At 45.1% G+C, this 12,844-nt stretch overlaps 1 protein-coding gene across 1 annotated transcript; it reads left to right on the top strand.

The window, feature by feature from the left end:
• The first annotated feature begins 6,389 nt into the window (after positions 1-6,389).
• LOC111792872 (probable mitochondrial saccharopine dehydrogenase-like oxidoreductase At5g39410) lies at positions 6,390-8,121 on the top strand. Its single transcript, XM_023674483.1, has 2 exons — positions 6,390-7,130; positions 7,282-8,121. Exons 1-2 carry the CDS (start codon positions 6,474-6,476, stop codon positions 7,957-7,959), a joined length of 1,335 nt encoding a protein of 444 aa, XP_023530251.1. The 5' UTR covers positions 6,390-6,473; the 3' UTR covers positions 7,960-8,121.
• Positions 8,122-12,844: the final 4,723 nt, after the last annotated feature.

Below are 12,844 nucleotides of genomic sequence, written 5' to 3'. Positions count from 1 at the left end.
AAAATGCATTCATCAATTTAAGTAGTTCATACCTAGGAAAACAATTGCGACAACCTAGCCTAGAAGTAATCAACAGAGACTAGAGAAAACAATTCGCAAAACTAAGAACCCAAGAGAATCCAACAGGCGCTACGACACAACAAACCCTCCTCAAGATTTCCATGGCCCTTCGCCTCATCCACCGTCACCCGTACATGGGAGCCTTGCCCTTTCCTGAAAAATATTGGTAGCACGTGGCTTGAGTATTATATAAAATACCCAGTAAGTCGCCCCACTGTTGGGGTTAAGCATATATTCATACATTCAGATACAAGCAGTCGCACACAATACATGCAAGCAGTCGCACACAATACATGCAAGCAGTCGCACACAATACACGTACATGACGCACGCAACACACATACATGTCACAGAGAATACCCATACATGTCGCACATCATTACCATACATGCCGCACAATGTTAGAAGAACGCAGCTGAGAGAGAGGTTTGTCTTCCATTCCTTCCCATGGCCTTAGGCCCTTGCCTTGTCCGGGCGGGGGTGGATGCATGGTAATTTCCCACACATGGCCCACGTGTGTGATCGTGGGCCCACCAGGCGAGCTCGCAAGCGAACTCCCTGGGCCTGGCTTGGTCGGGTATGTATGACATACAATACCGGACGCCACGGACAAAGGAGGGCCTGCATGATATCGTGGCGAACACAATATCGAATATACGCATCCATACCATCCGTAGCATAACGGGGGAGTGCCCCAACCATAGCGTGCATGAGGTTCTTAAGGTTTACCTCCATGGCATTACACATACGACGCTCCATCCCCTCGCCGCATTACATAGCATAACCGGGTCCACATTAGGCAAGCATAACATAGCATAACCGGGTCCACATTGAGCAAGCATATCCTAGCATACTAGTCATCTTATTCATGGCATGTGGGGTTCTCATTACAATCATGACATGTCAATCAAGCTCATCATACATACAGGGCGACAAAACGCGTCACAACATCATATTCATAAACATGGCATACATAGCAATTCACTGCAAGAATCACATACATAAACAAAGCATGCATAGCATTTCACGGCAAGAAACATCTAACCTAGCATACAGCAACAACATATGGTGCATGCAAGGGCCACAGGGCACGCACCAACATACATACATAACTAACGCCAACAGTAAGGTTACTTACCTCCTTGGCCTTGACCGAAGTCGCCCACAACGCTAACTCTAGCGCCTAACTACCTCCTATAAGACAGACAACATGATACACTTAGAGCGCCTTCACAACTATCCCTCGTGTCTAGCTACCAAGTACGTCCCTATCGCAAGCTATTTGTCAAACATGGAGTTATACTGACCTCAAATGGTTGAAACGAGGGCGGAAATGGCTTCAGAAGGGTCGAAAACCTAGGAATCGGTATACTATTCGGATGTCGAGCCGCCAAGCCGCACTTAGCCGAGTCGGAGGTTCGCGAAGCCGCCGGTGAGCAGAAACCGATGGCTGCGACGAACAACGCCGGCGCAGGGTTTCTGGTGCGCCTCCGGTTTGGGCCACAAAGGGGACGAGGCTCCAGGGTGGTGTCCGAACGCGGGCTGCACGCTGGCTGAGACGTCTCGCCGAATGCCGGGGGTCGACCCACGCCTGCGCTGCGTCTTCCTCGTCCAAAAGTCCCGACGGTCCAACTCGCAGGGCTTGGCTATTGTCGCCGGTGGATGCGTCGTCGCTCGTCCGTTCTCCGGTGGCGCGTCGGCTTCCTCCTGCTTCAAACCACACTAGCGCTCCCTTCTCCCTAAAGGAGGTGGCCACTCCTAGGGTTTACGGGAGCCTGAGTGGATCCCGCCGAAATCTCGTGATTTTCGGCGGGGGCCCCCTTTTTTTTTTTTTTTTTTCTCTCTCCTCTCTCCTCAGAAGGTGTACCGTTACAGTTTTGATCAAATTGAGGTCATATCAACTTCGAGGTTAAAACAACTAGAATCAAATATTGGGGCGAAAAATTCTACGGACCAGTCGAAGTTATCCACAAAGTTGAGAATGCATAATATATGATCCAATTGCTCCCATGGATGCAAATTAGCCCTTTTGTCCATGTCAGTAATATGAAACATTACTCTCCCGATCAAAAAGACGTCAAGCACATAGAGGCAACATAACCTCACGCAAAGAAGAAAAATTTCCAAGTGAAGAAAGTAGGAGAAACTCCCACAGAGAAGAGGCCAAGATGTGGTTTTCAACAGTTCTTTGCATATTGGAAGAGACTCCTCATTGCTGAAGTCAACTGGAAGCGCGTCGAAAGACCTAAAGTTAGCCTCGACCTACATCACTAAGTTTGCGAAGAGTCGATTGATAGAGACGTCAACCAATTGAGTGGGGGAGGATGTCACAGTCATGCGTGTCCAAGGTGGTTGTAACGACCCGGGAAAAAGAAAAAGAAAAAGTAAAAAAAAAAAAAAACTCGGTCATCGGAAAACTCGCGAGTTTTCCAGCGACCGCTGAGTTTCGCGGACCCCACGCGAAACAATAGCCACATCTCGCTCAACCTTCAGCCCATGACTCCCAGAATTGATTAGAGTACTTGCAAACAGAGAAAAGAATGAAAATACGAGAGAGAGAGAGAGAGAGAGAGAGAGAGAGAGAGNAGTTTGGGCCACAAAGGGGACGAGGTCCGGGGTGGTGTCCGAACGCGGGCTGCACTCTGGCTGAGAGGTCTCGCCGAATGCCGGGGGTCGACCCACGCCTGCGCTGCGTCTTCCTCGTCCAAAAGTCCCGACGGTCCAACTCGCAGGGCTTGGCTATTGTCGCCGGTGGATGCGTCGTCGCTCGTCCGTTCTCCGGTGGCGCGTCGGCTTCCTCCTGCTTCAAACCACACTAGCGCTCCCTTCTCCCTAAAGGAGGTGGCCACTCCTAGGGTTTATGGGAGCCTGAGTGGATCCCGCCGAAATCTCGTGATTTTCGGCGGGGGCCCCCTTTTTTTTTTTTTTTTTTTTCTCTCCTCTCTCCTCAGAAGGTGTACCGTTACAGTTTTGATCAAATTGAGGTCATATCAACTTCGAGGTTAAAACAACTAGAATCAAATATTGGGGCGAAAAATTCTACGGACCAGTCGAAGTTATCCACAAAGTTGAGAATGCATAATATATGATCCAATTGCTCCCATGGATGCAAATTAGCCCTTTTGTCCATGTCAGTAATATGAAACATTACTCTCCCGATCAAAAAGACGTCAAGCACATAGAGGCAACATAACCTCACGCAAAGAAGAAAAATTTCCAAGTGAAGAAAGTAGGAGAAACTCCCACAGAGAAGAGGCCAAGATGTGGTTTTCAACAGTTCTTTGCATATTGGAAGAGACTCCTCATTGCTGAAGTCAACTGGAAGCGCGTCGAAAGACCTAAAGTTAGCCTCGACCTACATCACTAAGTTTGCGAAGAGTCGATTGATAGAGACGTCAACCAATTGAGTGGGGGAGGATGTCACAGTCATGCGTGTCCAAGGTGGTTGTAACGACCCGGGAAAAAGAAAAAGAAAAAGTAAAAAAAAAAAAAAACTCGGTCATCGGAAAACTCGCGAGTTTTCCAGCGACCGCTGAGTTTCGCGGACCCCACGCGAAACAATAGCCACATCTCGCTCAACCTTCAGCCCATGACTCCCAGAATTGATTAGAGTACTTGCAAACAGAGAAAAGAATGAAAATACGAGAGAGAGAGAGAGAGAGAGAGAGAGAGAGAGAGAGAGAGAGAGAGAGATTTCGGATAACGTCGGCGAGTTTTCAATTCCTCTGACGAGCCCCAAACTACTCTAAAACCACACCAAATGCTCAGTTACCACCCCGAGAAGGATCCTTAACGAAAGCACAATAACTCAGAGTATGTTTTGTGCCTTTTCGTAAGCGCTGTCGTCGGTAACCGAGGTCGAAAAATTGAATTTTCCTAAACGTTCTTAGATATGTGGTTTTAGGAATTTTTGGGCCACTAAACTTCGAGTAAGGAAAGAATGACGACAAACAGAGAGAAAAAGGAAGAAAGAGAACCGAAATTGGCAACGGAAATGCCGCGGGAAGGAGAGAGAAAACGCGCTGGAAAATCGGCCAAAGTCGAGTAAGGAAGACGAGATCTATGAATCCGGGTCAACCCCAACCCAAAACCCGATAGAGCAGCCCGACTTCTTTCCCCTCGGCCTCTGCCTTCGGTCCAGTCCAACTATAGTGGCCCAAACCTCAATCAAGCCTAGAAGCCACGGATCAGCTGAACCGACCCGAGACCAGACCCACGGTCCAATCGAACCGGCCTACAACCCAAATGCTTGCGGCCCAATCCAGTAAACCGAGGCCCAACAACCAGCCCCGCCTAGTAGCCTTCTGTAGCAGCCGACCCGAACTGGAGTGCGACCCGCGCCTCGACCCGACGCTCACCATACGATGTGACATGCTCTGCTTTTGCCATGTGGCACGCAACGGCACAAGCGATCCCTCGACTCGGCTCAATGCAAATGGCTCGGCAGCTCCTAGTGGCTGTTCGGCTCGGCTCCCTTGTTTTCAGCCCGGTTTCAGCCTCGATTAAGGTATCTGAGGTCGTTTTAGAGCCATATTTCATATTTATTGAAATATTGGTAAATTAATTGTGAAATATTAACTGAAGGTGGTTAACGGTGTGATAGGAAACAAACCCCGGCAATGTACGAAGCAGCTCTCACAAAACGGGAGTTTACGTTTAGCTAATTAGGGAGTACTTCGGCCAAGGCGAACCAAGTAAGGGGTCTTACTATAGAATAGGCTAAAGATTGCTTGAATTATGATGATATATGAGTATGACGTTGTGTTGTGATGTATGTTAAATGAACGTTATTTATGTTTCGATGCATGATGTACATGTTATATCTGATGCACTTAATGGCTTCTGTGATAAGTATGATGTATGCATGACGATGTTATTAACATGATGATGTTTTCCATGTTGAACATGCCTTATGATGGTGTTTGCCATATTGCATCATGTTGTTAGATCGACATAGGACACAACCCTGAGAGTATGAAAATGATATTAATGTAAATATCCACGAGCACATGTTACATAGTTAACCAAGAGATGAGACTAGAGGGTTGTGTCAGAAGAGATGTATAATTGGATTTAGAGGGACCTCATGCATATTGTATGTTCATAAACATAAGGCTACTTCCCCTAGAGATGATGAGTGCGGACGCACACCATATGATGAGTGCAAATGCGCACAGGTGCGAACGCACACAGATGAGGATGTTCATGAGGCGCATGACACTATGGGGTTCCGCTGACCTCCGAACGTTGCTACAAATTAGCTTGATCAGAGGGTCCAGAGGGTGTGCGAGCGCGTTGGGGATTCACACTCGCATGTGTGAGTCGTGTGTAGGGAAGTACTACACATCCAATTTATCCGAGACTGGAGGGCACCCCTAAGATGATTAGAGATAGGTCCCTAAATCATGATTGCATGTGTTTGCATTTGCATGGCCCTCTATAGTGGGGCCACTTATTGAGTATTCTTTGAAATACTCCGGCCTGTACCACATCATTTTTCAAGTAAAGGCAAGGCACACTTGTACGGAGGATGGCGACATCGCAAGTAGAGAAGAGACTATGACACGTGCATAGGGTAGACTCATATTTAAATTCCTAGTGTTAATTAGAATAAGTTGTTTTGCATTTTATTATTTTAAACTATTTTGTATTTGGTTTTATTTTGTATTTCGTATGTAAACACGTAAGACCATGACCGTGTTTTTCAAGGGAAGAATTTGTTTTAAGTTTTTTTTTGAAGTTTACGTTATAAATGATGTTCATGTAAGAGTTATATTTCTGCATTATAGATGGGCATGAAAAGTTAGTAACGACTCTGAGTATGTAGAAATTTAGGGTCGTTACAACATGAGTTAGGTTGGGACGAATTAGAAAAAATATTTGGACTAACCTAAAATTTTGCATTAGTTAGGTTGGTAGCCCGAATGACAAAATTCACAACCTAACCGAATCGAACCGAACCAAACCAAACCCAACTCTTTATTTTAAAAAAGTGTGACTATAGTTTGCAAGTTTAAGACATTAATGAAATTGATTAATTCATATACTTGTAGTTGCAATTAATACGTTGATGAGTGAACTTTAAGATACTTTCAATATCATTTCTTGAATCAATATTAGAGGCTATAAATTTTGACAATAATTATGAAATCATGCCTCATTAGTGCAACCTAAAAATGACTTCAATTAAAAATTCTTTTAAAGGGGATTGTTCATTTACCCAAATATATTTAAAAAATAAAGTTCATAAAATTTAGAGATTTAATCCGACTTAATCAATTGATTAGTTGATTAAGAACAGCAAGAACTAAAATGATGGATTTGGAGGAATTTATTAAAACCAATAATAATTGGGTGAGGGTTAGAGCTGGACTATTTTTCAATCGGAATTCGTCGAATTGGAAGCTTCAACAATGGAGGCTCCCCTTTATGATTTCATAATCCTAGGCGCCTCTGGTTTCACCGGCAAGTACGTGGTTCGAGAAGCCCTCAAATTCCTCAACCCTTCCCCTTCTTCCCCACTCAAATCCTTCGCTCTTGCCGGTCGGAATCCCACAAAACTGACGGAAACCCTCAAATGGGCAGCGCATCCCAACTCACCGCCGCCGATTCCGCTTCTAACCGCGGATGTTTCCGATCCACAATCCATCCACCACATCTGCACCCAAACCAAGCTCATTCTCAACTGCGTCGGACCCTTCCGCCGCTACGGCGAGCCTGTGGTGGCGGCGTGTGTGGAGACAGGGTGCGATTATTTGGACATCTGTGGGGAGCCGGAGTTCATGGAGAAAATGGAAGCTAATTATCATGAGAGGGCGGTGGAGAATGGTTGTTTGGTGATTTCGGCTTGTGGGTTCGATTCGGTTCCTGCTGAATTGGGTTTGATGTTCAATTCCAAGCAGTGGGTTGGGGAATCGGCGCCGAATCGGATCGAGGCGTATTTGAGCTTGGAATCGAAGAGGAAAATTGTTGGGAACTTTGGGACTTTTGAATCGGCTGTTCTTGGTGTTGCTAATGCCGGCCGGTTAGTGCAATTGAGGCGTTCAAGGCCCAGAAGACCTCGCCCTACGGTCAGCAAATTTCTTCAAATTTACATTAATCAAAGCTTTAGTTTCTGGGAATGTTTGAACCATTTGATATGATTATGATGTGCTGATAACAATCTGTTTAGCTTACTTTTATGCATAAACTTGCAATATGTTGTGAATTTTGTTGTCTCAGATTCCTGGTCCTCCTCCTCCTAAAGGACCTACTGTAGAACACAACAAAGAGACAGGCCTTTGGGCTGTAAGATTACCTTCAGCTGATGCCACTGTTGTTCGTAGAACACTCTCTTCTCTAGCTCAAAACCCTCATGGTCTTCCTGGTGTTAACGAGCGTGTCGAAGAGATCGAACAGAGGACGACGTTTTGGTCATCGGTGAAACCAGCTCATTTTGGAGTAAAAATTGGTTCCAAGTCCTTGATTGGCACTCTGCGGATCATTGCAGTTGGAATGTTCATAGGGCTGTTTGGTAAAACGTCATTCGGGAGGTGGCTTCTCTTGACGTTCCCTTCGGTTTTCAGTCTCGGTTGGTTCAAGAAGAAGGGTCCTTCGGAAGACGAGGTCGATAGTGCGTCGTTCAAGATGTGGTTTGTTGGTCATGGTTTTAGCAACAAGAGTGGTGAAGGGAATGGAGAAGCAGATATGAAAATTGTAACGAGAGTGATGGGGCCTGAGATCGGATATATAACCACGCCGATAATCCTTGTTCAATGTGCATTGATTGTTCTAAGCAAACGCGAGGTTCTGCCAAAAGGAGGAGCTCTCACTCCAGGTATCGTGTTCGGACCTACTGATCTTCAAAAAAAACTCGAAGAGAATGGGATATGTTTTGATGTGATTTCAAAGAATGCTTAGTTAGTGAATAATGTGTCGTTACTTTTGCTGGATTTGTGTCTTTTGCATCTGAAACTGATCTCTGTGATATACTTTAGGTATGTAAGATTACTCTGTTGGTTTCCTTTCGAGAATTGAAGTTGGGCCCATGAGAACTTTAGACTTAGAACTGAAGTTATTCCATAGCCTCTATGTTTTGATACGCCCTCGTTACATGCCCGGTACGTTTAGATACCATAGTAGTACGAACAAGTATAAACTACTCATTAAGTAGCTCATATATAGGGAAATAGTCATTCATAAACATATATTGAAATCGTTTATGCAAGATCCTATATCGGTTGGTGAGGAGAATGAAACATTTTTTTATAAGGGCGTGGAAACCTCTTCCTAACAGACACGTTTTAAAAACCTTGAAGGGAAGTCTGAAAAGGAAAACTCAAAGAGCATAATATCTGCTAGCGGAGGGTTTTGACTGTTACAAATGGTATTAGAGCTAGACATCGGGCGGTGTGCCAGCGAGGATGCTGGCCCCGAAAGGGGTGGATTGTGAGATCCCACGTCAATTAGAGAGAGGAACGAGTACTAGCGAGGACGCTAGGCCTTGAAGGGGNTTGTGAGATCCCACATTGGTTGGGGAGGAGAATGAAACATTTTTTATAAGGGTGTGGGAGATCCAATATTGATTGGAGAGAGGAACGAGTGCCAGCGATGACGCTGGATCCCAAAGGGGGAGGGGTGGATTGTGAGATCCCACATTGGTTGGGGAGGAGAATGAAACATTTTTTATAAGGGTGTGGGAGATCCAATATTGATTGGAGAGAGGAACGAGTGCCAGCGATGACGCTGGATCCCAAAGGGGGAGGGGTGGATTGTGAGATCCCACATTGGTTGGGGAGGAGAATGAAACATTTTTTATAAGGGTGTGGGAGATCCAATATTGATTGGAGAGAGGAACGAGTGCCAGCGATGACGCTGGATCCCAAAGGGGGGAGGGGTGGATTGTGAGATCCCACAGGGGGGAGGGTAGGAGAATTTTATTACAAGGGTGTGGAAGATCCCACATCGATTGGAGAGAGAAACAAGTGCCAGCAATGAGGCTGGATCCCAAAGGGGGTGGATTGTGAGACGCATTCTAAAAACCTTGAAGGGAAGTTCGGAAGGCAAAGCCCCAAAGACAAAGCCCATAGGACATTGTAGGTTAGCCGAAAGACAAAGAAACTTTAGTCTATAACCTACAAATGTCCTATGGGCTAAAACTCATAATAAACTGTAACAGCCTAAATCCACCGCTAACATCATTGTGGTCAAGACTCGGTTAGCTCATCTATATTATGAGAGTCTTACTTTTGGGTTTGTCGGCTCGTATTAGTCATATTTCTAGCTTAGATAGTCTAGTTCATTTTTGCTTATCTTTATTATAAGGTAAGAGGTAGTCTATGTATAATCTTTACTATTTCTTGTTATCGTATAAAATCATACCCGTATATAAATGCGGCGTGACCTCATAATCGTTCCAACTCTAGTCCGTATACATATCCTATCAATCTAGATAGTAAACCACTAGAGATTAGTTTGTAACTTTTTATATCTCTGTATAGTACAATAATCATAATTATGAGGGAGCGATTCTCGTCTCTACCTACTACTACGATACTCATGTGGATCGTTGTCAATCAAGACAAGTTCGCTATTAGAAGATACTTGAGGTTGCAGTGCCTAAACATGCTCCTGTAGCTTAAATTTTTTTCATATTCCTTTATAACCTTAGAAATAGTTCTCATATAAAATTTTAAGTTATTTGGAGCCGATTTAAACTATGAAACATCATCCGGACATAATATAGGCATTTTGGTCATTTTACCCTTATCACTAATTTAGGCCCTAAACATGGGTCTATATATATAGAACTAAGCATACATACATCTTTATTATACGATATTAGACCATCCATTAAAATTTTATACAAAGCGGATACCATTTAGTTGGTTAATTTTATTACCTGTGATTCTAGAGTAAAACTGTAACGACCGCTCTCCGACACATCGAATCATAAATCGCTATGTGCACTCTAGGATTAAAGCCTTGCAATATTTCCATTTTATAAAATAGGCAACACAAGAAAATTAAAGTTACCGGATAAGCATTTAAAATTCAAAATAGTTTCAAAACGTAACGGGATGTGTGGAGTCACATCAAAAGAAATCAATTACAAAATAGCATAAGTTTTCTCAAAATAAACATCAAAATGCCATTAAAAACGACATGGACAACGAGGACTCGATCTAAGGGTCTCCACTACAGCCGCACGGCTCCACACGTTTCCACCACCGACATCGGTTTACTTAACACCTAAAAAAAAATAGCAATAATATGGGATGAGTATAAAAATACTTAGTAAGCAACCTACTTGAAGCTCTTATCGGACTTTTTTGGCTATGTGCTCGAATCTATTTCTAGCAAAGTCTACTGTGGTCTCAAAAGAAACCCTATGGATTCCCATTGATATGGATTTTATTCCATACCTCACTATGTACTGAGCTTAAATTAGTGGATTTCGCCTAGTGGTGCCTGGTGTCACGGTCCTACATTCTTGACCGTGCGGCGTCGTGATCTATACACGCTCACGACCAGCCTTAAGGGGGAATCAAGCCCCATATATATTTTTCGCCCCGGCTTTGTGGCTTCGTCGGACCTTAGGCGAGGTTTGTCTTCGTCAATCGAACATCGCTTGTGCGGAATCCAAGCTTGTCCAACCACACACGCCGCCTGTGCGTGTATGTTCAATCGTCTGCGACACATCCGACTTGCCTCTACGCTAGGCCAACTCATTCGGCTCGACCTTGCCTCTACTCGGGCCAAGGTCTCTCAATACAACGTCGCATCTCATCTTGCCATCTCGATCCCCATCGACGGGGTCCATATGTCTTGACGCCATCCCGAGTCTCGGGATGTCGTCGGCCATCATAACTCGTTCAGTCGTGCCATCGAGAATGGGCCCGCGTGTCGTTCATCTCATCGGGGCTTCCCGAACATCCATCCATCCGGGTTCTATCGAGGCATAGGCCCTCCCGTGCCCATGCCGAGTCATTTACGGATACCGTACCGGATAGCGGGTGTATGTAGCAACCTCCAACACGCGGGCTAGGGCGCAATACCGGCACACCCGTGCCGTCCGGTACTGTCCTTCAAAAACCCATTTCAAAGGAAGTCGCCCGAGACACTCGTCTCGGCACGCTCGCCCACACTGTGACACACGTATGTGCCACAGGGTAGCTCACTTAGGCCACAGGGCCCAGGGGTGGTGGAGAGCTAACACCATGGTACCCCCTATAGTACATTTTGAGCCATTTTCATTCTACCAGGAGTAGACATGATTTTCGTGAGGTGTCATACGGTGTCGTGCATTGTCCGTCCAATGTCCGATCGACACCAAACTTGGCGAGCATTCATATTTCATATGGACGGACTTAACTCCCGAACCGCATGACCAAATTCCTTCCGGAACCTCGACTTTTGAGGTTAAGGCCCGGGGCCCTACCCGGCCCTTCAACAAGCCTATCTTGTCCTTCATGTCTATGCTGATGTCTCTGTTATGCTTGTGTCTCAACATGTCTTCAATACCCACTTTGCGTGGTGGTGTGTTGGATGATGCATCGTCCTCCTCGATCGCATCATGACATTCTTCTACGTTGGCCCGCATATGGCCGGATGGGCGTCTCTTGAGGGACGCCCCTTTTGCTTGTCATGGCATGAGGGTCACAACCTACTCTCTTCATAGTAAGGTTGTGACACCTGGCATCAACTACCTGTGCTTGAGAATCAGTAACTACCTACCACTACACCCCCCGAGCTGGGTCAATAAACTATCTGTCTTACATTCTTGTCGGGTTTAGATCAGTAAAAGGCCATGTCTCTCCCCCACTAGGCACCTCTGACGTAGTACTACAATAGTATACTCACTATGGCCAGCCATATCCACTCTAGGTGACAACTAAAAGAAGGCAACTCATAATCTATGAAATTCATAATTCACTCTATATAGCACATAGCAAATGGTCCAATTCACAAATGGGCAATAATGGGCTATCCAAACCCTAAATCAAAGCAGAACAAAATATCAAGGCTTACATCATACTCATCATGCAAATCAAGAACTAACAATCTACCTCGACATCCTAGGAAACACATAAACTCAAACGCCAATAAGAGAATTTCACCTTATGCATGCGAAAGATATATAACCTGTAACGATCCTGAAAAAAAGAAAAAGAAGAAGAAAAAAAAAACTTAGTGGCCGAGTTTCGCGGACCCCACGCAAAACGACAGCCACACCTTGCACAACCTTAAATGAGTGAGAGAGAGAGAGAGAGAGAGAGAGAGAGAGAGAGAGAGAGAGAGAGAGAGAGAGAGAGAGATTTTGGATAAGGTCGGCCAGTTTCCAATTCCTCCAACAAGTCCCAAACCACCCTAAAACCGACGCCAAACGCTCAGTTACCACCACAAGAAGGATCCCTAAAAACCGATGCCAAACGCTCAGTTACCGCCACAAGAAGGATCCCTAAAAACCGATGCCAAACGCTCAGTTACCACCACGAGAAGGATCCCTAACGAAAGAACAATAACTCAGGGTACGTTTTGTGCCTTTTCATAAGCGTCGACGTCGGTAACCGAGGTCGGAAAATTAGATTTTCCTAAACGTTCTTAGATCTGTGGTTTTAGGAACTTTTGGGCCACTAAACTTCGAGGAAGGAAAGAAGGATGACAAACAGAGAGGAAAAGAAAGAAAGATGACCGAAATCGGCAACGAAAACGCCGTGGGAAGGAGAGAGAAAATGCTCCAAAAAATTGGCCAAAGTCGGGTAAAGAAGACGAGATCCACGAATTCGGGTCAACCCAAACCTAA

The sequence above is a fragment of the Cucurbita pepo genome, chromosome LG04 (genome assembly GCF_002806865.2).
Source record: "Cucurbita pepo subsp. pepo cultivar mu-cu-16 chromosome LG04, ASM280686v2, whole genome shotgun sequence".
Taxonomy (NCBI): Eukaryota; Viridiplantae; Streptophyta; class Magnoliopsida; order Cucurbitales; family Cucurbitaceae; genus Cucurbita; species Cucurbita pepo.
This window is presented reverse-complemented; position numbering and strand designations above follow the sequence as displayed.

What these genes read in the sequence shown, in the direction of transcription:
- LOC111792872 (XM_023674483.1), top strand. Translation starts at nt 6,474, where the DNA reads ATGGAGGCTCCCCTTTATGATTTCATAATCCTAGGCGCCTCTGGTTTC. An exon ending in CCAGAAGACCTCGCCCTACG is followed by an intron (nt 7,131 to 7,281) that starts GTCAGCAAATTT and finishes TTGTTGTCTCAG; the next exon opens with ATTCCTGGTCCTCCTCCTCC.